The following is a 23935-nucleotide window of genomic DNA, read 5'->3' as shown; positions in this document are numbered from 1 at the left end:
CATGCCACATACACACTACCTTTTTTAATAATATATTAATAACAGATATGAAATCACACACATACACACACACGGAGACACACACGGCTGATGTTAAAAAGCGAAGCGTCCTTGCAGTGATAAGACTGAAGGAGGCCGTGAGCCGAGGGTTTTTTTTGTTCTAAAATAGCCACTGATTAATGGCGATGTCATTTTCCGTGTGGAGAGAAAGGGAAATGATGTCAGAGGCCCAGAAGGGAAAGGAGATAAGGCCTCTGACAGGCCTCAGGTGCACCCTGGGATACCTGTACTCCAAACTGCCCTCTTTGGTAGATGTTTCCAATAAAATGGCCAGAATGGCAAAGTACAGCATTTCTGAAACAGTGGCCAGTAGTGAGTAGATGTACATAGAAGTTGTTTCTAAAAAAAATACAAAAAAAGTACTAATTGGTGTTTCCAATAAAGTGTTCAGCTAATGGAACTATAGGGTAGGTGTTTCTAATAAAATGGCCAGTGAGTGAAAGTACAAGGTACATGTTTCTAATAAAGTGACCAGTGATTGGAAGTACATGGTAGATATACCTATTTATAAATTTATTTGAGTTTTTTCTCCGAATTTAGCTAGGCCAATTGTCCTATCCATTTCACTGCTACTTACCTGTATATACCCCATCACTAGTGATGCCACAACACAAGGAAGGTTAAGACTAGCACATGCCTCCTCTGATACATATTAAGTCAGTCCTCGGAGGAACTCGGAGGTCAGCACTCGGAGAAAAGCGCAGCGGTCGGTTCTGATACATCAGCTCACAGATGTCTTGTGCTGATTGGGAAAGAGCGCCAGTTGTGCTCTCTCAGGGCTCTGGCAGCTGATGACGCGCTGCATTACCAGGATTCGTACCTGCAATATGATCTCCCGATCATAGTGTCAGCGCTTTAGACCGATGAACCATCAACGCCAATAGTTCTATTAAAGTGAACAGTGAATTAAAGAATGATGTAGGTGTTTCCAGTATGTAAAGTGACCAGCTGATGGAACTACAGCATAGGTGTTTCTAATAAAGTGGCCCGTTGTAAGAGGAATTACAATGCAGGGGTTTCTTTTAACATGGCCCTAGCAGAAGTACAAGGAGTGTACAAGTGTTTTCAATAAAATGGCTAGCTGTTGGAACTATGGGGTAGGTGTTTCTAATAAAGTGGGCTGGTATTGGAAGAACAGGGTAGGTGTTTCCAATAAAGTGGCCAGTGAACAGAAATCCAAGGAGCTTGGAAGTGGCCAGTGTGGTGAGTGGGTGGAAGGACAAGCTAGGTGTTTCTTATAAAGTTGCCAGTTTGAGTGGAAGCTCAAGCTGGGTGTTTTGAATAAAAGGTAATAAAATAAAGGGTTTTTTTCAATGAAGTGGCCATTTGTTTTTCAGTGTTCTGTTTGTAGAAGTTTGTACACATGTCTGTTTAGCTCCTAAAAACCAAATCTCCCATGACTCCCATCGTCTAATAACCCATTGATTATAGGGTAGAAAACAAGGGAATTATGGTGCAGATCTAGTATCAAGTGGCCTATACGTTTCTGAAAGTTGCCGGCCGCTCGGACAATAGCATCTCCTGTCTCTCTATCAATAATCTAAGCCTGTTCTCGGCCCTCAGGTTAATCCACCGAGGCTTTAGTGACCGTCCCACAAAAAGCCATTGTGCTTTACTTAATTATAACCTCCGCTACGATCTGACCTGCCACGACCAGGGGAGGTGAAGTGTGCAAGAAAGCAGCATGCCATCCAGTCCCAGCGGATAGAGAGGGAAACACTAGACCCGTAAGTGGAAAATAACTGCCGGACGTTAGAAATGGTAAAAAAAAAAAAAAAAAAAAACATGGGATAGTGCTATTGGTAAGAGCCTAATGGAAAATTTCCCCTTCATCCAACCCCTGGTGCCCTCCTACTTTGGCTTTTTGGCCACTGGGAGCCAATGTGAGCCTGCTATGGGATTGTTGTTTTTTTTTTCACAGTTACTTCCCACAGTACCTGTGTGGCTCTGAGAGCATTTGGGACGCTGCTGCACAAAGCTAACATGGACCAAACAACAGGACACCTGCTGGCTCTGGCTTTCCTCCTGCTGGCAAAGATCGAAGGGTCCAGCCAAAACAGCATCAGTGAGTATTTAATATTTCAGAGCCAATGGATAAATATTACATTAAGCTGTGAATGTGGCTTAATTTGGATTACACTGCTGTAATATGTCCAAAATAGGTGTTCCTAATTTAGTGATCAGTTAGTGGTAGTGCAGGGTAAATATTTCTAATAAAGTGGCCAGGGAGTGGAAATCCAGATATCGAATTAAATGTCCAGTGAGTAAAAGACCAATTGACAATTAGTACTAATTAGGTACTACAATTAGTAGAAATTAGGTGTTTTCTAATAAAGTGGTCAGTGAGTAGACACCTATGTATAAGGAAGATGTTTCTTAAGCAGCCAGTGAGTGGAAGAGCAATGTGGGTGTTTCTAATAAATTGGCCAGTCATGGAAAGTACTAGAACAAGTGTTTCTAATAAATTGTCCAGGGAGTTAAAGCACAAGGTATGTGATTCTAATAAAATGACCTATCGACCTAAAGTGGTTAGTGAGTTGAAGTACAGGAAAGGTGTTTCTTATAAAGTGGCCAGTAGGTGAAAGAGCAATAAATGTGATTCTAATAAAGTTGCCAAAACGTGAGAGTATGCAGTTGTCGTTTCTAATAAAGTGGCCAGTGAGTGGATGTACAATTTAAGGGTTTCTATTAAAGTGTTTCCAGTGGATGTACTTAGAAGGTGTTTCTAATAAAGTGGCCAACGAGTGGAAGCATAGCATAGGTGTTTGTGATAAAGTGTTCAGTCATTGGAAGTAAAAGAAAAGTGTTTTTAATAATTTGGACATTGAGTTGAAGTACAGGTTAGGAGTTTCTAATGAAGAGACCAATAATTTAAACACAAGGAAAGTGTTTCTAATAAAGTGTCCAGAGAGTGGAAGTACAGGATAGGTGTTTCTAATAAAGTGGCCAATGAGTGAATGAGCAATGTAGACGTTTTCAGTGAATGGATGTACTTGGAATGTGAAAATAAACCTGGAAAGAATTAGGTGTTTCTAATAAAGTGGTCAATGAGTGAAAGCATATGATTGGTGTTTATAATAAAGTGGCCAGTCATTGGAAATACAAGGTAAGTGTTTCTAATAAAGTGGCCAGTCAGTGAACACACAGGGTTAGTGTTTTTTAATATATTGACCAGTGAACTGAGGTACAAGGTAGGTGTTTCTAAAAAAAGTGGTCAGTGAGTAAAATAGCAATACAGAGGTTTCTTCTAAAGTTGTTTGTGAGTGGATGTATTGGATGTGTGTTTCTAATAAATTGGCCATTGGCACTTTAACACATCTTCACAGTTATTATTATGACACTATCATATTTCCAGTTTCAGTTGTTAGCATATTTGTCTGGATATTAAAAGTAAAGGTGGGTCTGTTGTTTTTTCTCAGTCACCTGGTGTGCAGTGTCGGCTGCGGAGGAGCAGAAGTGTCTGGATCTGGCCGGGAACGCCACAGCACAGAACATTCGCGGAACGTTGCAGTGTGTTCGCGGCCAGAGCCCAGCGGACTGCATGCAGAGGATTAAGGTGGGTGAAAATTTTATTCCTTCTTCTAAAGAAAGATTAAATAATGCAACACCTTTGTCATTCAAGGTCTAAAGTAATGTGGACCTTGATAATGCAAAAAAAAAAAAAAAAAAAAAAAAGAAATGTATAAAAATCACAGTCACAGCATTGTTTTACTCTTTTATCAGAACGGTACAGCAGATGCCGCCTCAATGTATCCAGATGAGATCTACACTGCAGGGGTTTGTCATGGACTGGATGTTGCAGTGGGAGAATCCTATAATGGAGTGGGTAAGTACAGACTTATATATATATATATATATATATTTTTTTTTTTAATAATTGGCCAGTTTTAATGTTTAACACCCATTTAAATGGTAAGGCTCTTTTAGGGTTCAAGCTAATCTTAGAATTAAGGCTAATTTTATGGTTTGAGATCGATTTTAGATCTTAGGCCAATTTAAAGGTTTCAGTCCAAGTGTACTGATCTAATTTTAGAGTTTGGTTCAATAGTTAAGTTTAATACTGAGCTCAATTTTAGTCTAGTTTTAAGGTTTGAGCTAATGTTAGGGTTTGGGCCTATATTATTTTTTTTTACTTTTAAGCAAATTTCAGCTAAGAACAAGTTTAAGGGTTTAGACCAATATTGTAGTCTTAGGCTACTTTTAGAGATTGTGTTTAGTGTTTTGCTTTTAGTTTTTTTTTAGGGTCAATTGTTTTGTTTCCATTTTTAAATTTTAGGTCAGTTAAGGTTTGGGGCACTTTAGGGTTATAGGCTATAAAGATTGGGGTTTCAGATAAAATATTTTGGGCTAATGTTAAAGCTTCAGGCCAATTTTAAGCTTCTAGGCTAGTTTAATAATTTTTGGGCCAACAGTATGGTTTTAGGTCAGTTTTAGGGTTTGGGCTAATTTTGATGTTTTAAGGTTGGCACAACCTAATCTTTAAGTTTAAAAGCAATGTAGAAGCAATGTAGGGGGTTTGTCCAGTTTTAGGATAATGTTTAGTTTTTGGGAAAGGTTTAGAGCATTTTAAAGTTTTAGGCTAATTTTAAGGTTCATTTTAATACAGGATATGTGTTTCAAATAAAGTTGCCATTTAAAGTAAATACAAAAAAAATGTTTCTAATAAAGGGTCCTGTGAGTGGAAGTGCAAGGAATGTGTTTCTAGTTTAAGTTTAAGGCTGATTTTAATAAGCAGGCTATTAAGATATCAGGCTATTTTTAGGGGTTATATTAAGTTTGAGATTTAGGCTGATTTAAGAGTTTGATTTTTGGGCCAATTTAAATTAGTTTAGACTGTTATAGGGTTCAAAATAATTTTAGGGTTTGGACCAATATTGTGGTTTTAGGCCAATTTTAGAGTTTGAACCAGTTTCAGGTTTTTGGAGTTTGGACAAAATATGTTTCTAATCTAATTAAGTTTCTAAATTAAACTAAATCTTAGCTCTATAATCTCTGATTCAAAACCACTTGATATTCACTCTTCTGTCAACGTTAGACTATTAATGTTTGTAATATCTTCTTGTGCGACTCTTTTTTTTAGATGGTATAAATTACTATGTGGTGGCTTTGGCCCGGAGATCCTCTGGCGACCTGTCACTGCTGGAGATGCATGAGCGGAGCTCCTGTCACCCGGGGATCAGGACCACCGTGGGCTGGACTGTACCCATCGGCTTCCTGGTCAACACATCACAGATCAGTGTGAACGAGCAGTGTAATTTCCCTCATGGTGAGAGACAGCACCTGCAGTGTAATCCATAAATAATCTGAACCCATGTAACAGACACAGGCCTGAAGATAAGAGCATGCAAAATGACCGTCATGAACACTTTATTATTAGCTCCTCCTCCTCTATGGGTCCTGTATAATGGTGTAAAATGATAGACTAGCCCTGACCAAGGGCTTGTCCAAACTGTGAATCAGTAGATGGGCCCATGGTAGGGGTTTTCTAGGTGTAACCTTCAGCAGTAACTTTACCATTAATCTTCTTTCCTCACTCCGGTGGTCCGCAGCGGTGGGGGATTTCTTTGGATACAGCTGTGTCCCAGGAGCGAAGGACCCGGAGCACGACCCCAAAGGCACCAATCCCAGAAACCTGTGTGAAGCCTGCATAGGAGACGACAACGACCGGCACATCTGTGCCAACAACCCAAGAGAACGCCACTACGGGGAGGCAGGGGCACTCCGGTACAGTGTGTGTGTGTGTGTGTGTGTTGGGGTATGGATTTTTAGCTCTTACATCACAAAATTAAACTATTAAACTGTGCTCAACTCCTTTAGATGTGTGGCGGAGAATCTTGGTGATGTGGCCTTCGTTAAGCACACCACAGTCTTCGACAACATGAACGGTAGGCTCACACTTGATCCTTCTTGTTTTCACTAAGAGATTAAGAGAGAGAAACAGCTGCAGAAGTCTCTGGGTGGTCCAGTGGGCTAAGGCGATAAAGCCACTATAGATCAGGAGATCACTGGTTTGAATCCCGGCTATGCAGCTTGCTATCAGCTGCCGGAGCCCTGAGAGAGCACAATTGGCCTTGCTCTCTCGAGATGAGTCGCTGCTCTGTAAGAGCACAATGCTGCTGGTGATGGGTGATATACAGCTGGCTAGCAGCTGAGACTGTGGGTGGGACCATAGGCGTAGGAACCGGGGGGGATGGGTGGGACATGTCCCACCCAATATTAGAAACAGGTGGATTTGTCCCCCCCAAAAATGATATCAGTTCGCTCAGGTCAGCTGTACTATTAATGAGGAGACAGACCGGACCAATCACGGAGCCGGTTCAGGTATTAAGTCACGCCTCTCAGTAGAAACAGCCAATCAGCTTGCTGGTTTTGCGGCGCGCGGAGCAGAGGCAGTTTGCTGTTGGGGATGCCCCGCCCCCTCGCTGTGAGATTTAGCAGCGGGATCGGGACGCAGCAGCTTCAGCTGATTTTAAAACATATCTGGATATACGGAGATTTTTCTAAAAGAAAGGTAACGATAGGCTAACCACTTCAACTGTGATGATATGTTTCTGATAGCTGGTTAAAATACACGTCTCTGAATCAGCACACAGTTTAAACCCACTGTGATTAATAAACTGCAGCTGTGTTAGTGTGTAAGCTTATCTTTGGAATTAGCTAGATTGAGAGTCAGGGTTAAAGGAAAAAAATAAAATATATATGTAATGTTTCCCTGTACCTGATCAGCTAATCACTTTAATTTTCAAACTATTTATTCATTTAGGATTACAGGACTTACTGTGAGCTATAATGAACGAAAATTGATTTAACTAACTAGTTATCTAGAAGCTGGATGTAGATGATCGCCAGAATTTCGTACAGTACTTTAAGTTGGTAGTTTAAAGCAGTTACTTAACCCCGATCACTGCCCTAAACTAGTGTTTTCCACCTGATCAGCTAATAAACAGTCATTTACTGAGTTTACCTGTTAAAATCCTTTACCGCCCTATGGAGCCTAAATTAATCATGTATATCCACCAGAGGAAGCTCTAGAATATGCAGAACAGTTTTAATATGCAGTAGAATATATAAGAACTGGGTTGAGAAACACTGCTGTAACGTGACTTCTGTTCATTTGTATTTCACAGTAAGACCACATATCCTGACGTTTATAAAAGTCTCTATGAAACGTAAAGTTACATTCTTTTACATAAAAGGACACCATCTTAAGAAGAGCTCTCAGTAGAAAAAAATAAAAGTGCAGGAGAAAATGTAAATATACAACAGAATTGACATGCCAATAATAATAATAATAATAATAATAATAATAATAATAATAATAATAATAATAATAATAACAATAATAATAATCTGTTATATTATTTTAAATATTAGGTGATAACTCAGACATTGCTTGCATAATTTTTCTAACAACAGTAACTGTAATGTGGAGTAACATGTTTAGGTTGTAAAATCACCTTATAATAATAATTTACTTTTAATTAAAAGTAATTTCCACAAATGTTGTTCTAGGAAACTATTGGGTGGGCTTGGGTTCATATTGGCAAATGTGTCCCCCCCAATAAAAAGCCAGCTCCTACGCCCTTGGGTGGGACAATTCCCCTAGCTAAATTGAGACACAAATCTTTGAAAATTAGAAGTAAAAATGTAATAAAATACCTGAAATATGCTTATAATCCCAGTAATTCCAGCCAAATATGCAAAACCAGCACATTCCACCTCTTAATCCAAACACTTTTACCTAGTGATAGACACCAGGGGGCAATATTGGACAACAGTGTAGCATCTATTCTTGCTTGCTTGAGAGAGAGAGAGAGAGAGAGAGAGAGAGAGAGAGAGAGAGAGAGAGAGATGATGAATCTCACAAGCAAGACTTACAGTAAATCATGTCTGTCCTTATCAAGCTGCTGTTTTTTCCCCACTTTGGAATTCTGAAACAGATTCTCCATATGATGTTGGAATTACAGGCTGAAATTCAAAATTCACTGCCTGGCCAAAACAAAAAAAGGACCCCTTTTTGCTTTGATTGCAACACACATTCACTGTGGCATTGTTCTGCAATGTCACAAGATTTATTTCAATCCAGTGTTGCATTAATTTATTTTTCACCAAGATCTTGCAGCAGCATTGATGATGGTAGAGTCTGACCACTGCACAAAGCAGCTCTTCTCCATCCAGCACATCCCAAAGATTCTCAATGAGGTTAAGATCTGGACTCTGTGATGAACTCTCTCTCAATCCATGTGTGAAAATGATGATCTCATGCTCCCTGAACCCTGAACTCTTTCACAATTCCAGCACCATAAAGGAAAACTTGTATGTATTGATGGAACAACCTGGTCTATATAGTCAGTATATTCAGGTCGTCAGCTGACCTCATTCTTTCAGCACATACTGTTGCTGAACCTAAACCTGCAGACTAACTGCAGCATCAACCAACCAACCCCACATCATTTACTTACTTAAATCCAGGGGGAGACTTTTTTTGGCCAGGCAGTAAGTTACACTATTATATTTTCAAACAAACTGAAATTGCCTTGGTTTATGACCCTGCTTTTTGGCTTTCACAAAAGTTATGCTTAAAACTTGAAGCTCATCAGATGAGCAGCTAAAATGATGATAAACAACAAGCCCACCATAATCACCAACTGAGAGAAATACTCGGCCAAAAAAGTAATGAACACATCTGTTTAACTTTCTCAACATGTGACTCTACTCTAACTCTACAAGTTTGCTGACTAGAAGTGTGCTGACTCTAAAAGTTTGCTGACCCTAGAAGTGCTGTGCTCTTTCTGTTCAGGTAAAAATCAGGAGTCCTGGGCTCTGGACCTGGAGATGGAGGACCTCAAGCTGCTCTGCCCTGACGGAGGCGAGGCTTCTCTCTTCCAGCACAAACGTTGCCACCTGGCTGTGGTGCCGGCCAACGCTGTGGTGGTGCGCCTGGAGGATAAGTGCCGCGTTTACAAGTTCCTGGAACGCGTGCAGGTCAGCCAAGGCATGGGCAGCGGCGGGTGCTGGAAGCCAGCTGGCAGATACACTCAGTGACCCGCTGGAATTAACTTTCACACACACACAAATACTTACTTACACACTTATTTACCCTAAATAAATGTAATTAAACTGTACGGTCATAATATGAGTGTGATGGAATGCCATTTAGATAAGGTAGCTGGAGAACTGTAAACTGTATGTTAGCCAGTTAAGAAAGATTGCATACTTTTGCATAGATTTTTGTCTTTTGATTTTGTCTTGTCTTTGCAGGCTTATGCATATGAAAAAGTCTATTTATAGTATAGTTTTTTTTATTGATTCTGCACAGAACTTTTGTGTTATGAAGACTGGAATTGATTGAATTTAGATTATTTAATGCGGTTCGATTGAGCAGGTGTGAAAACAGTAATCACACTAGAGTGAACTCGATCTCGATCTGACCCAGATATTAAATATACTCCTTTTATTTGAGCTAAACTGCTGAGAAAACGCAATTTAATCTGATATATTGTCCAGATAACACTATTTACCACAGCTATGAAAAAACGCTGTTTCTGCTGCTCCATGCTGTTTACACTGAGCGTGGTCTGTGCTGTGTTCACTTCCTGCAACCATGCAACTCCATTTACTACAGGTACATCTGTGTCAAACTGTGTTTGAAATCACAGGGTTTGAGCATTCTGTGTTTTTTGTCACTGTCCAATAAAAAAAAAAACAGCAACTTTACAGGAGAGACAAAAAACCTTGTAAACTTTCAATTGAAGTCAATGTAGGTCATTTTAAAGAGTATCTATTGGTCCGTTCATCAAGAACTTTTGGCACAGTGTAAGGGACAGTATGTCTGTTCAAATTATGTAGTAAACTAAAAATCAACATTTAGTACAAATTTTTTTAGCATTGACAACCTTTATTTTTAACAGTGTAAGCTACGTAAGCTACTGTTTTGGCCCATGTGTTAACCCATCATTGTTTGTGCCTTGTTTTTTCCTCCAGAACGCGTTTGCGAACGCCACGCAGGGCTTCTCCCTCTTCAGTTCAGCGGCATACGGTCAGCCCGACGTGATGTTCAGTGATTCCACTCAGAAGCTGCTGAGGGTCATGGGCACCTACCCGTCCTGGCTGGGGCATAGCTATACCACTGTGCTTCAGGCATTCGAGTGTGAAGGTACTGTGAATGTACCAATACATGCTTCAGATGTTTGAGTACATAAGTGGAGTGGACCACCATGATTAAGAGACCATCCTACTATACTTTGTACATTTGTGTAGCAAAAGACTACCAACACCACAAAACGTAATGAGGCTAGAAATGTATTCCCATGCTTCAGTCAAATGAGAACCTTTAGGAAGGAAGGTAGATTTGCACCACCTTGGTTCAACATATTTGTTTTCATTAATAGCTGAATTGTGCTCATTTCCTAACCTTTAAAAAACACTTTTATTGTGGTCGTTTCTGCCTCTGCAGCGTCCTCTCAGGTTCAACTGTGCTATAGGTGTGGATGATGTGTCTGTGTGCTTTGGTACGAAGACACAATATCACAATATGCAGAGCAGACAATCAATAATACCAATAATACCGCCCCCAGCTGATGTCCAACCATCTGTGTCTCACCGCTATCAGAGGCACACTGCTGCTGCTGCAGCTCAGCCAATCAGCTCTCTCTCCTGCCCCACCTCTAAACCCATACATCACCCAGTGCCACTCCTAAACTACTCCTCCCATTTATTTTTAGCATTTTTTCAAATTTGAGCTGAGGGTGAAGTCAACCAAAATCAGTTTAGTTTAGAGTTTAGTGCCCCTTTAAAAGTATGTCACCATGATTCAGGTATTTGGTTACAAATGTTGACATGGGTAACTTCATTTGCTTCATAGATGCTCAACTAACAATTGAACACAAAAAAGAGTTTAAAAACTCTAGCAGCACTGCTGCATCTGATCTACTCATGCTAGCACAACATACATTAACACCTCATACACGACCACCATGCCAGTAGTGACCCACCACCCAAATAATACCTGCTCTGTGGTGGTCCTGACCATTAAAGAACAGGATTACAGGAGGATAATAATAAAATATGTAGAGAAATGAATACAGGACTACAGTCAGTGTAATTGTAGAACTACAAAATGTCCCAGAGTCAGTCTGAAGTCATATATGCTCAGTAGAGCTGGGAAGATGGACAGAGAGCGTAGAAACAAAGAGTCTGTTATTTGCCTATATGTTAAGCTAACCTATTATAAGGTTTCGTTTACATTACCAGGCTGAAGTGACTCAAATCTGATTTTTTGCTTAATGTGGCTCAGATTTGATTTTTTTATGGCTGTGTGAATGTGGCAATTTTTATTTTATTTTATGTATCCGATCCATGGACAAGCGACATGAATGTGAACGGCCAAATCATGTGAAATTGATGCATCTTTTTTATTTTACGCATTAGAATTAGCACTATGTGCTTCTCTCTTTAATACCCACATATTTATTTTGCTATAGAACAGCAAAAGCAAGCAGCCTGGCCTTTTTTCACTTCCTCGACCTGAGAATGTACTTCAGACCAGCTGTTTGCTGTTTCTCCACGCATCTATTTCACTTTATAAAGATACGAGTTGTCTCTCAAATATGAGTGTTTTGTTAGTGGCGAAGAAGGCGATGTTTATGAACCTATCGATCTGAATCGGGGACAGATTCGTTCACATTACACACAGATACAGCTCACTTACCTTTGTGAATGTGAACCGTCAAGATAGCCAAATCCGATCTGAGCAAAAAATCGGATTTGAGCCATGTGGTTTGTAATGTGAACGTAGCCCAAGTTTATTCATTCAATAACATTGCACTGATCTTCTCTTCTTCCATTCACAGGTTTGTGCTGATGTGATGGAAAGCCCCCCCACTCCTCCACTCTCTCATTTCTCTCTCTCTCTCTCTCTCTCTCTCTCTCTCTTTCTTTTCTGATCTCACTCCCTCTTCCCATATCTCCCATTTTCCCTTTTCAGTCTCTCCAATCCTACACATCCTGCTGAAGGACTGCCTGAAGAGTGGTGTAGGCCACACATAGGCCAAAGGCCCGCGAGGTCCCATGCTTCATAGCCTGACCCTGCTTTCTTCTCTCCTCTGCTAGCAGCTAAAATGCAGCACATTAGCTTCACTGTTACCGATCTAGGCCACTTGATCTGCGGTCTCACGATGGAAGAAGGTCGATGCCAGCAGGCAGGCCATGATTTTTCCAGGGAGGGGGAGCCACCATGCGCCATGAAGGGATTCATTCTTTTGAGCCAATACCGTGTTACATGTACTTCAAATCTACCGCAATTCGATATCTTTGGCTAAAGCTAGTGGAAGCACACTAAACCAGTGGTTCCCAGTGCTGGTCCTGGGGGCCCACTGCCACCAAATGGTAATCTGAAGCCCTGTTGGAGCTGGATTAGTTTTACTTAGGGGAAATTCTGTAAACCTTTAAAGTGATTACAAGTCAGAACTGGAGTTATCCGGTTTTAATCGACAGTGTGTCGCATTTACAATATGACAGTGCGTATTTTGGAATAAATGGATTGGTAATCTGTAATTGGCTACAAATACACTCTCTGGAATCCAAAGTACACTATGTTCAAATGTTTATGGACGATCCACAGTTGTGTAAAAACCAACACAGCTTTTCTGATACCTGTAGAATTTTTTTCCCAATAGAATAGGACTCTCTGTAGCAGATGAGCCTGATCGTATTGGTACCATGGCTAATTTGCTAGCCGGAACATGGGCTAGAGCAGGGGTCGGCAAAAGGTGGAAACATCTGGAACGTGAGGTTGTTTGAAATATAATGAACGATAATGAAAAAAAACAAACAAAATTAAATAATTCTCTGGTGAGGTTTTGTTAACATTCCTCCCCTGTCTCTCTGTCTCGCTTAACGTGAGTTTAGTTTCCGCCCGTTCTCATTATAAGGGACTTAAGGGACCCAGTCGTGTCCCAATTCACTAGCTGGGGTAGAGGTAGTGTATTGGACTGCAAACCTGATGACACGGGTTCAATCCCACGTGAGGAGCAGTGTGTTTATTTATTTATTTTTTCCTTTCATCCTTGGTTTATCTGTTTTGAGATCAACTGTTCTGCAATTGGGTTCAACAACCCTCTGGGCTGGAGAGCTACTAGTCTGTAGCACTACAATCCATTACACTTCATTTTACAAAACTTTCCAAGACTTTTTGGCTTGGCTTGGAAAATGTCTGGCCTGAGGCCAAACTTAATTGCCGACCCCTGGGCTAGAGGGTTATAAAGCCCTCAGTTATATGGGAGACAATTTTCCCAAATTTTAAGAAAATATTGTCATTATTTGCAGAAAATAACAAGATGCAAAGATAGAGCGCTTTCAGACCTCAAATAATGCAAAGAAAACAAGTTCATATTCTTATTTTACAGTTTCCATGCATTTTGGCATGTTCTTCTCCACCAGTCTTACACACTGCTTTTGGATACCTTTATGCCAAAAATTATAGTCCTGAATTGTGACTTGCTATTAAATTGAATACACCTAAAATGTTTTGCTGCTAAAATCCAGTCTAAAAGGTCGCCAGTAAGATTCACTCTATTCAGTTACAAAAGTAAAAGTTCACATGGGCCTGAATTCATTATCTCCTCAGAGCTGGAGTGCTGACAATGGATCAGATTCCCCTTTTATCTGCACTGACCTTACTGACCGGAACAGATCCTAAATTAGCACTCTGGGAAGGTTTAGAGATACATGCCCAGATATTCTTGTGGCTATCAGGGCATTCAAGGTGACTTATAGGAAGACTGCACTGACATGATTGCTTCTTAATCAGTGGTGGCTTGTGGTAGGAGTGCTGGGTTTTTGATCATAGGTTTGTGGGTTCGATACCCACATCAGTTTAGCGGTCACTGTTGGGCCTTTTAGTACGGCTTGAGCAAAACCCTTAAGTCTTTTTGCTTAAGGAACTGTGTTATAGATATCAAAAATCATTGGGCCATTCCTGGGCCAAATAACACACTCAAAACCCAAGTTGGGTCAGATTGGGTATGGTTTGGCCCAATTCTGGCCTTACTAGATGAGCCAACACCCACATTTGTCAGGTATAATATGACAATTGGCCTAAGCCAAAAGTGCCAACACCCCGGCTGCTGAGTATAATATAGGAATTGGCCAACACCCTGATTGCAGAGTATAAACCACATAAGGCCATACATCAGCTACGCATAGGCCAATTCTTTGCCATTATCTGGGATAGCACCTTAGCCCCCAAATTTTATGCTGGAAAATGTGAATTTTGGTTAAACCAAATTAAACCAATCCAGTTTATCTCTGTGAATTTTAGGAAATTTTATCACAGACACTTCACCCTGTATGAAAAGGACTAACCCAGCTCTGGTTAAAACAGTTCTGCTCCAATAGGGCTTGAGATATCTGATTCAGATTCAGTTTACAAACATCTCATAAGTATTTACTTGTGTTAAGAATATGGCGAACACTAATGTCCTAGACAGTGGGTCTTCAGTACTGTTTCGGGGAACCATGCTAGAGGCAGCATAAGACAAACCTGGACTTGTTTATAATGAAAATAGCAATTAATGTCCAACCTAAGCTGGAATTACACAGCTTATGCATTCAAATCAAGAGAAACCCACATGTTTCCATAAAAAAGGGCTGTATGACCTTCTGGGGAAAAAATACAACTTAATATTCCTTCCTCAGGAAGGACAATTTAAGATTTTGTCAGAGATTGAACTGTAGATTGAATGACTTGGCCCTAGCATTTAATTTGTCTTTATAATTCATTCAGTGTCATAAAACATAACATCAAACATATCACTCTGTGTAATGTCTAGTGTTTCTTTGGCTACAATAGTCTTAAAACTGAAGTGCTAAAATAGAAAGAAGCAAAATGTGGATGCTAACGGTGCTTTCACACCAACTTAGTTTGACCTGAAGCAATAAAGGAAGTCTTAAAGGTCTTTGACCAAAAAGGTCAACTGAACCATGGTCTGTTTTTTTTTTTAAGTGTGAAAACACTTTTTTGGGTGGATCATACTTTTGAGACAAAAGTTTGAGGAAGTTACGGAGGGCTATCATCACCTATTAAACAATAGAAGAAGAAAAAGAACTGGTGTTGTGCCCAATTATGACCTTTGCATGCATAAGCAGTACCTGCAGTTTGAGTGCAAAAGATTACTCTGGGGTAAATTAGGTAGATTAAGCCTTATTTATAAACAGAAATAAATGGAAACTGAGGAAAATCTTTTACACTCATTGTGCTGTGAGACACACTTGCATTTGAAAGGAGTTTGATTCTGGTAAGGAGGTGGAATTTGGCACAACACCCAAATTCTTTAGTGCGCTCATTAAACTGATTAGAAACCAGAGATTCTAATCTAACCAGACTAATTTCAGTGTATACAAAGCATGTATATACTGTACTAAAACATGAACCTTGGTTCTGACTTGGGTCTAGACTTTCATACAGTTTATACAGTATGATTATACACTATATGAGTTTAATTTGTGTTAATCAAGTGTAAACTTGACTTTCCACCCAACCGTTACTTCACCGCTCACCATTACACTTTCTCAAAACCACCCTTTTCTGGAACATGTTCTCCATATCGACCAGTTTTCCTGCTTCTACGTGGGTGGAGCTCAACACAGGTGCTCGTACGGTACTGTTTCCTGGCTCTTCTCCAGGAAAACGCTATACCGACTTGAACAATATTTCCTGTAAATAGTCTTGTTTGGCTTCAGATTTGTAGACCAGTCTTCTGTTATCAATAAAAAAGACTTGACGAAAGCGTACAAAGGCCTTTGTGTTTTTGTCATGTTTTGTTTGCCATCGTGTGTTTACAGCGTTTGGGGGGGAAAAGGGTTAATGAAAAATCCATGGCACACACCAGCATATCCAATTCCCTGCACACTCAAGCATATGTGCGTTTCTGAACATATGCTAATGCATTATAAATGATAATGGCGTCTAATACGAGCCGCTAATGGATTGGTTTCGGCGTGCTGACACAGCTAATGAACATTAGTGATTTTGATTGTGGGTTAATTAAGCATTTATGGGCACATGATCAAATGACCTTGAGAATGGTGGCGTTCGTTCTCAAACACACAAAGCCACATATCTAATTATCATCTGACCATGTGTTTTCATGCGCAGTCTATTTTTCACAATTTAGCATCCCTGCATTAATTACGCACTCGTTCCCCGTGACGATGCTGCGGAGACACTGCAATTAACTCATGCTCTCAGACATGTTGCCCGACTGATAGCATTATAGAAAAATAGCATTTCACTGTTAATAATAGGAATAATAAAAAAGGCCCTACTGTGTAACACTGCTAGATATATACTTAATATACTTATATATATATACGTGCCGCCAAAAAAGAGGCTTTTTCCTAGACATTTCCAGAGGAAGTGTTCAGCAGCAGATGGCCTATCTGGTGTTACACTGCCGAATCCGTGTTAATGTTTGTGTGTGTGTCTAAGAGGCAGCGGGCTTCATTAATCTGAGTTTTATATAACACACTCCCCAGTGGCAGCGTATGAAGTGTCAGCCTTCAGTACTTCAGCTGTGACTGAAGGCTGTTGAATGTATTTAACTACAAAATACAGGCTGACCGATATTAAATATATAAGTCACATTGCAATAATTCCCCAACCAACATTCCCCAAACAACAGGTGATGGGTTTGTATATGTAGTTACTGTATATAATGTAGGTATTGGAACCCCATTGGTATTGGTCCTCAAATGGGCACATCAATGTAAGTTAAAATGAAATGTGTTTTGACTAAGGGATAAAAGCATAAGTGCAGAGATAAAAGCATGGAAATATTAACCCTTTCAAACCTGAATTATATTCCAGTGATAGAAAAATATAGTATAAAAAAAAGGATCTAATATTCTAATATAAAATCCAGTTAAATCCAATGAATTAAATTATTATTATTTTTTATGCATTGGATGCCTGTTTAACATTTTTATTTTATATTTGATAATAATTTTTACAACATAAACCTTAAACCTTTTCTACACAGTATAATAAGCACGAATAAAGTGTTAAAAAGCTCTTTTTACTTGTTTTTACTTTTTACTTTTTTTGTGTTTTTTTTTCAGTGAAGTGGGCGGGGCTAAGCTACTGTTTTATTGGCTTGTAAATGTATTCATTGGCTGGCTAATGCTCTATTCTGATGAACAGCAGGAAAAAAGGAAATACATGATGTCCACTGTAATTGACACAGGGTTTGAAAGGGTAAAGCAATGAAATATTAGCACATGGATCATAGGCTAATTCAGGATAATTCAGGTACATTCCCAAATGGACACTTGGGGGGCCAATTTTAGCGATCTATAGGTGAGCCATCAACCGTGCACTGTGCTGCTTGAATTAGGGTGTGTCAGTGTCAGTGTCTTTGCTATCGTAACGTCAGGAAAAGTACAAAATGCGCAGAAGGCATGTACTTACTTTCTTAATTAATACTGGGTGTGTTTTGAGTGTAACCTGAATTAAACCAATCAGAGCTGTTGCTATTTAAACGATGCAGGCTCAAGATGTAAACACAGACTAGTGGTGGGGAGTAAGATAGCAATAAGCATGTGGTTCTTAATATAATATGAAGGACTGAATATGAAGGATTGAATGAAAACATATGCTATGCTAGTTAACCACCTTTACCAGCAAAGAGCAGGAAAAGCTAGCTCTTAGCTGTATTTTCTAAGAAAGTTACTAATGCAGCTTTTTAGGGAATAATGTTCTAAAATTAACTTTAATATCCTCACTCAGCATATACTGTAGTTGCATAGCCTAATAATGTTTCTAACTGCTAATGTAACTTTAATATCCTAACATACTACACTTTTGTGTTGGCTAATAATGCTTCCATTTGCTAATTAGGAATGAATGTTCTCACTATAAAGACAATTGCTTAGGCTGACTTTTGTTGTAGTAAAACATGATAAAAAGTACTTACCTTTGATGAAAAAGTACTTACCTCCGTTCTCCCACAGCGTTTAGAGATCCAGTATTTTTAACAGTTTGTCCAAACACCCTATAGACTTGGTGACATCGCTTTTTCCACCGATATCCAGCTCAAAGTAGCTCCACACCTCCTTGCTAGAATCTGAAAAGCCCTGACATTTAAAACGAGGCATTAATAACTTCAAAAGTGCACAAGAAGCTTATTAAAAAAACACTGTTTACATTCTATAATGCGAGCTTCAACTCTGACCGCTGCCATTACTGAACTAAAAATATCATAGACATATATATACATAGACTTCACATAGCGTATCAGCCGGTGACTGGAGTCTAAGCAGAGCTTGGAGCTGAAGCTAGCTATGCAATTTCAATGTGCTTGCTTGCTACACAGTTGTTTTGGCTAATAATGCTTTTGATTCTTAAGCTAATTGCTAATTATTGATGATCATCAAAAGCATCATTAAAGATTCTGAATGAAAAGTATAATGCATGACCTTCTGCCCTTGGACAGGTGAAGTTAACACACACACACACACAATCATACTCTGCTTTGGTCAAGAAGGTTGGCTGGCAGACGTTCAGGTAAAGGATTGGGCCTCAGGCAGAATTGGCCATTCCTCAGGATAATATTTCCTTCTCTGATCCTGCGGAGGCCTGTGCGCCACACATAAGCCGCAGGCAGAGTCCATCTCAGCCGCTTTGATCACATTTCACGGGCTTATTGGGGTGGGCAGGGGTGCCTCGGCGAGCGGGGGTCATAGTGGGTCACTCCGGCACAATACAGGCATACAGAGAGGCAGCGGGCAGTGAAGTGTGCCCACACACAAAGCAAGGAGCACAGATAGCCAGGCCCAGTTCCAATAGAAATGTCCAGGGATCATGTTGACCCTGCCTCTGGGAGAAGTGTTCCATTCAAGATGGAAAAAAGGTGACCCAGAAACAAGGCACAGGGTTTATCTGATTTTTATAGGTACTTAAGGTGAGCCGTGTACCTTATGAATATAGATTTGATCTCAGAATGATATTCTCAGACCTGGAGACAGGTCCCAACCAGTTGAAGCACTCAAATATTAAAATATATATATATTTCTAAAGCAGGATTTTTATGCAAGACAAATTTAAAATCACAATATTCCAAAATGCTTAATGCATCTCAATATGTTTGTTCACTTTGCTGTAGCTCCAAAATCATGCCATTGAACCATTAAAGCTGTTAAACATAAGAAAAATACTGTCAAGAACAATAGAGTTAAAATACAATCGCAAAGTTTGTTGTCATGGGTCATTCACTCAACAGCTACCTGGGTCATCTGCTCAGCTACCTGGCTTGCCTGTGCAAATTCCAGGCTTGTCTTCTCCAACGTTTACAGGGCCAGTCCCTCAACAGCTCCCTTGCTCACCTATGCAGCTCCCTGGTGCCTCTTCTGTTAAGGTTTGTAGATATGGTCCTCAAATGCCCCTAAACGATGCTACTAAATGCCACCTGGATGATGCTGACAGAATTCCTTGTGGAGAGCCTGGCATAGACGCATCTCATTGTGGTGCTATAAACTGCTGTTTTGATGGCCAGCAGTGCTACTATGGAAGAACAGGTAAAGGTTTCAATTCTTTTAATGGATCAGAGATGATGCCGAACTGCCAACAATTACTTCCTCCTTTGGTTTTGCAGTAACTGTCCAGTGCACAATAGATGGCCAGTTTGTGCTGGTAGTGGCCAGGGATGCAACTCTTCCCAGGATCAGCTTGGACTCCATCAGCCTGTTGGGAGGAAGTGATGGACCCTGTGGTGTTGCTGACTATAATGCTGACTTTGCTATATACCAGTTTCCTGTAACTGCTTGTGGCACAAGAGCAACAGTTGGTCCTAGAGGCTTTTGTCAGGTAGATGAAGCTTGTTCATTTGTGTCTAAAATGTGTTCTGTGCTTTTTCTCTAGGTGCAAGGGGACTATGTGGTCTATGAGAACAAAATGGTGTCTTCCTATGAAGTTGGAGTGGGACCCCTTGGTGCCATCACAAGAGACAGCCATTATGAGTGAGTCTGTTTCAGATTCTGCTGGAAGATTAATTTTGGTGTGGTGGGATTTTACTGACTTTTTGATTCCTTTGCAAGGCTTTACTTCCAGTGTAGATATTCTACTGGATCCCTGGCTGTTGCTCTTTCATCCAATGATCCTCCTCTACCTGTAGTGGCTTCTGGTCCCCTCAGGGTAGAGCTGAGACTTGGCAATGGACAGTGTGGAAGGTGAGCTACTTCAGTATTGAGCTTGGTATGAGATTTGACTTTCTCTTCAGCTTCTAGAACACTTTCCTTTGTTCACCTTTGTGGATCCTGGAGAAAGTTTCCAATTCAAAACTCTTGCAGAGCAAACAAGCATTCTATGCCCATGACCCTACATTTCTGATCTGCAAGTTATATTGTCAGATTTTGACCCCAATGTAAACCAGTTGTGAAACCAATAACTTACCCAACATTTGTTTATGAGCACCTTCCCACATCTTTGCATGTTTGTTTTAGCCCCTCAAAATGGTAAGCCATAGAAGAGGCCTAACTCCATGTACCCAAAATATGACCCTAAGCAGCTGAGATTTTACCAGAAACCACACTGTTAAAGCCATGGAAATGACACTGCTCTATTTAGAGCTAGAAGCAGTTTGAGCAAGACTGGAAGGGGGTAATAAGCCACACGTTTGAAATCAAGACAACTTTATTCAGTATCATGAGGCTTCACTTAATACTGTGTGTAGATCACTTCTCCACTAGAGACTACCGATACAGGATTGGAATTCCATAGAGCTGAACCAACATCTCTCCCTGATGAGAAAAAAAGAAAAAGCAAGTAAGGCCCATAAAATTAGTTGTATAAATCTACAGCAGTGGTTCTTGAATATTTCTGGGAAAACCAACATACGCAACAATACAATTGGACAAAACAAACCAATAAGTCACTCACTTCTCCTGTTGCACTTGGGTTGACAAGTGGCACCTGCAGTCGGTGAACACACGGCCGTACTGCAGTGGATGTAGATCTATTGGGAAAACAAATTAGGCGGTGAAGCACAGAACAAGAAGTGAACTCCGTACAACGCAATGTCAAAATGCTTACCCTCTCTTTCAAAGGAGCCATGGAAGTAGGATTCACAAAAGTGAACATCTTGAGGACGAAGCGCTTGTAATGGCTAGGGTATGGAAGTCCAGATGACCCATCAACAGGAACCAGATTGGTCAGGTAGTGGTCCTCCTTGTACGGGCACCTTCGGAGCAGATCAGCGTTAGCCTGTACTGAAGCACCAGACTGCACTACTGGTAGGTGCACTGCCAACTTACCCATTCACCAGGAGATCCCACTGAGGAACACTGTTGGGGTTAGGTGTAGAGGTTGCCCAGCAGCGTCCCAAGACCAGGACCAGATTGGGATCGGTCCTCGCCAACATGCGCACCTCAACATACACAGGATCCCTCAGGACCTTGGTCACAGGGTATTCAGCCTCAGTGTAGTAGGAGGTATAGGCTACTTGCTCTGTGGAGAACAAAGGAAAGTGTTCTAGAAGCTGAAGAGAAAGTCAAATCTCATACCAAGCTCAATACTGAAGTAACTCACCTTCCACACAGCCCTTTGTGACACACTGTCCATTGCCAAGTCTCAGCTCTACCCTGAGGGGACCAGAAGCCACTACAGGTAGAGGAGGATCATTGGATGAAAGAGCAACAGCCAGGGATTCAACGCTTGTAGTAGAATATCTACACTGGAAGTAAAGCCTTGCAAAGGAATCAAAAAGTCAGTAAAATCCCACAACACCAAAATTAATCTTCCAGCAGAATCTGAAACAGACTCACTCATAATGGCTGTCTCTTGTGATGGCACCAAGGGGTCCCACTCCAACTTCATAGGAAGACACCATTTTGTTCTCATAGACCACATAGTCCCCTTGCACCTAGAGAAAAAGCACAGAACACATTTTAGACACAAATGAACAAGCTTCATCTACCTGACAAAAGCCTCTAGGACCAACCGTTGCTCTTGTGCCACAAGCAGTTACAGGAAACTGGTATATAGCAAAGTCAGCATTATAGTCAGCAACACCACAGGGTCCATCACTTCCTCCCAACAGGCTGATGGAGTCCAAGCTGATCCTGGGAAGAGTTGCATCCCTGGCCACTACCAGCACAAACTGGCCATCTATTGTGCACTGGACAGTTACTGCAAAACCAAAGGAGGAAGTAATTGTTGGCAGTTCGGCATCATCTCTGATCCATTAAAAGAATTGAAACCTTTACCTGTTCTTCCATAGTAGCACTGCTGGCCATCAAAACAGCAGTTTATAGCACCGCAGTGAGAAGCATCTATGCCAGGTTCTCCACATGGAATTTTATCAGCATCATCCAGTTGGCATTTAGTAGCATCGCTCAGCAGGGGACCATACCTAGAAACCTGCATAGAAAAGGAGCCAGGTAGCTGTTGAGGGACTGGCCCTAAAAACTGTGGAGAATACAAGCCTGGAAATTGCACAGGGGAGCCAGGGAGCTGCACAGGCGAGCCAGGTAGCTGCTGAGGGAATGGCCTTGGAAACTGCGGAGAAGACAGTCCAGGGAGCTGCGCAGATGATCCAGCGAACTGGACTGATGATCCAGGGAGCTGCGCAGATGATCCAGGGAACTGGACTGATGATCCAGGGAGCTGCGCAGATGATCCAGGGAACTGGACTGATGATCCAGGGAGCTGCGCAGATGATCCAGGGAACTGGACTGATGATCCAGGGAGCTGCGCAGATGATCCAGGGAACTGGACTGATGATCCAGGGAGCTGCGCAGATGATCCAGGGAACTGGACTGATGATCCAGGGAGCTGCGCAGATGATCCAGGGAACTGGACTGATGATCCAGGGAGCTGCGCAGATGATCCAGGGAACTGGACTGATGATCCAGGGAGCTGCGCAGATGATCCAGCGAACTGGACTGATGATCCAGGGAGCTGCGCAGATGATCCAGGGAACTGGACTGATGATCCAGGGAGCTGCGCAGATGATCCAGGGAACTGGACTGATGATCCAGGGAGCTGCGCAGATGATCCAGGGAACTGGACTGATGATCCAGGGAGCTGCGCAGATGATCCAGGGAACTGGACTGATGATCCAGGGAGCTGCGCAGATGATCCAGGGAACTGGACTGATGATCCAGGGAGCTGCGCAGATGATCCAGGGAACTGGACTGATGATCCAGGGAGCTGCGCAGATGATCCAGCGAACTGGACTGATGATCCAGGGAGCTGCGCAGATGATCCAGGGAACTGGACTGATGATCCAGGGAGCTGCGCAGATGATCCAGGGAACTGGACTGATGATCCAGGGAGCTGTGCAGATGATCCAGGGAGCTGGACTGATGATCCAGGGAGCTGGACTGATGATCCAGGGAGCTGGACTGATGATCCAGGGAGCTGGACTGATGATCCAGGGAGCTGGACTGATGATCCAGGGAGCTGCACAGGTGAGCCCGGGGTCTGCACAGGCGAGCCAGGGAGCTGTTGAGAGACTGGCCTGGGAAACTGTGAAGACAAACCAGGTAGCTGATCAGAAACAGGTCTAGGAAACTGTGTTAACAACCAAGGAAATTGAGTAGACGATCCAGGAAGCTGCTGGTTTTGAGGTTGCTTTTCTGCTTGTAGATTCCATGAGGTTACAGCAGCATTGCTTACACTGCTGTACCAGAGAGCCACACATACTAAAATGCCCCACATTTTCCCCATAGTTTCCTAATCGTTCAGATCAGCAAGTAACTAGCTGTGTTTCTACTGAGTCTTTTATTGTGTTTTTCCAGCTAATTGAGGACAACCCCTCCCCCACTCGTTTGGACTTCAATAATGTTCCAGCCCTGTGCATGCATTGCATTTCACTTTCCT

At 41.4% G+C, this 23935-nt stretch overlaps 3 protein-coding genes across 3 annotated transcripts; 2 read left to right on the top strand and 1 right to left on the bottom strand.

Moving 5' to 3' along the window:
* Nucleotides 1-1579: 1579 nt before the first annotated feature.
* On the top strand, nt 1580-15180 carry otomp (otolith matrix protein). The gene is made up of 9 exons (XM_015606177.3): nt 1580-2125; nt 3480-3616; nt 3784-3886; nt 5141-5326; nt 5610-5784; nt 5878-5945; nt 8861-9045; nt 10045-10216; nt 11913-15180. The coding sequence occupies exons 1-9, from the start codon at nt 2044-2046 to the stop codon at nt 11921-11923; spliced, it is 1119 nt and encodes a 372-aa protein (XP_015461663.3). The 5' UTR covers nt 1580-2043; the 3' UTR covers nt 11924-15180.
* A 4313-nt stretch (nt 15181-19493) lies between these two features.
* Nucleotides 19494-20287, top strand: LOC125804034 (zona pellucida sperm-binding protein 4-like). Its single transcript, XM_049483141.1, has 4 exons — nt 19494-19632; nt 19710-19897; nt 19976-20073; nt 20152-20287. Exons 1-4 carry the CDS (start codon nt 19494-19496, stop codon nt 20285-20287), a joined length of 561 nt encoding a protein of 186 aa, XP_049339098.1.
* Nucleotides 20288-21362: 1075 nt separating this feature from the next.
* On the bottom strand, nt 21363-23804 carry LOC125803752 (SUMO-interacting motif-containing protein 1-like). Its single transcript, XM_049481895.1, has 5 exons — nt 22318-23804; nt 22053-22240; nt 21877-21974; nt 21641-21798; nt 21363-21559 (listed from the first exon to the last, which is right to left on the bottom strand). The coding sequence occupies exons 1-5, from the start codon at nt 23780-23782 to the stop codon at nt 21363-21365; spliced, it is 2106 nt and encodes a 701-aa protein (XP_049337852.1). The 5' UTR covers nt 23783-23804.
* Nucleotides 23805-23935: the final 131 nt, after the last annotated feature.

Source organism: Astyanax mexicanus, chromosome 8, assembly GCF_023375975.1.
Source record: "Astyanax mexicanus isolate ESR-SI-001 chromosome 8, AstMex3_surface, whole genome shotgun sequence".
Taxonomy (NCBI): domain Eukaryota; kingdom Metazoa; phylum Chordata; class Actinopteri; order Characiformes; family Acestrorhamphidae; genus Astyanax; species Astyanax mexicanus.
The sequence above is the reverse complement of the archived record's forward strand: the minus strand, read 5'-3'. Positions and strand labels throughout refer to the sequence as shown.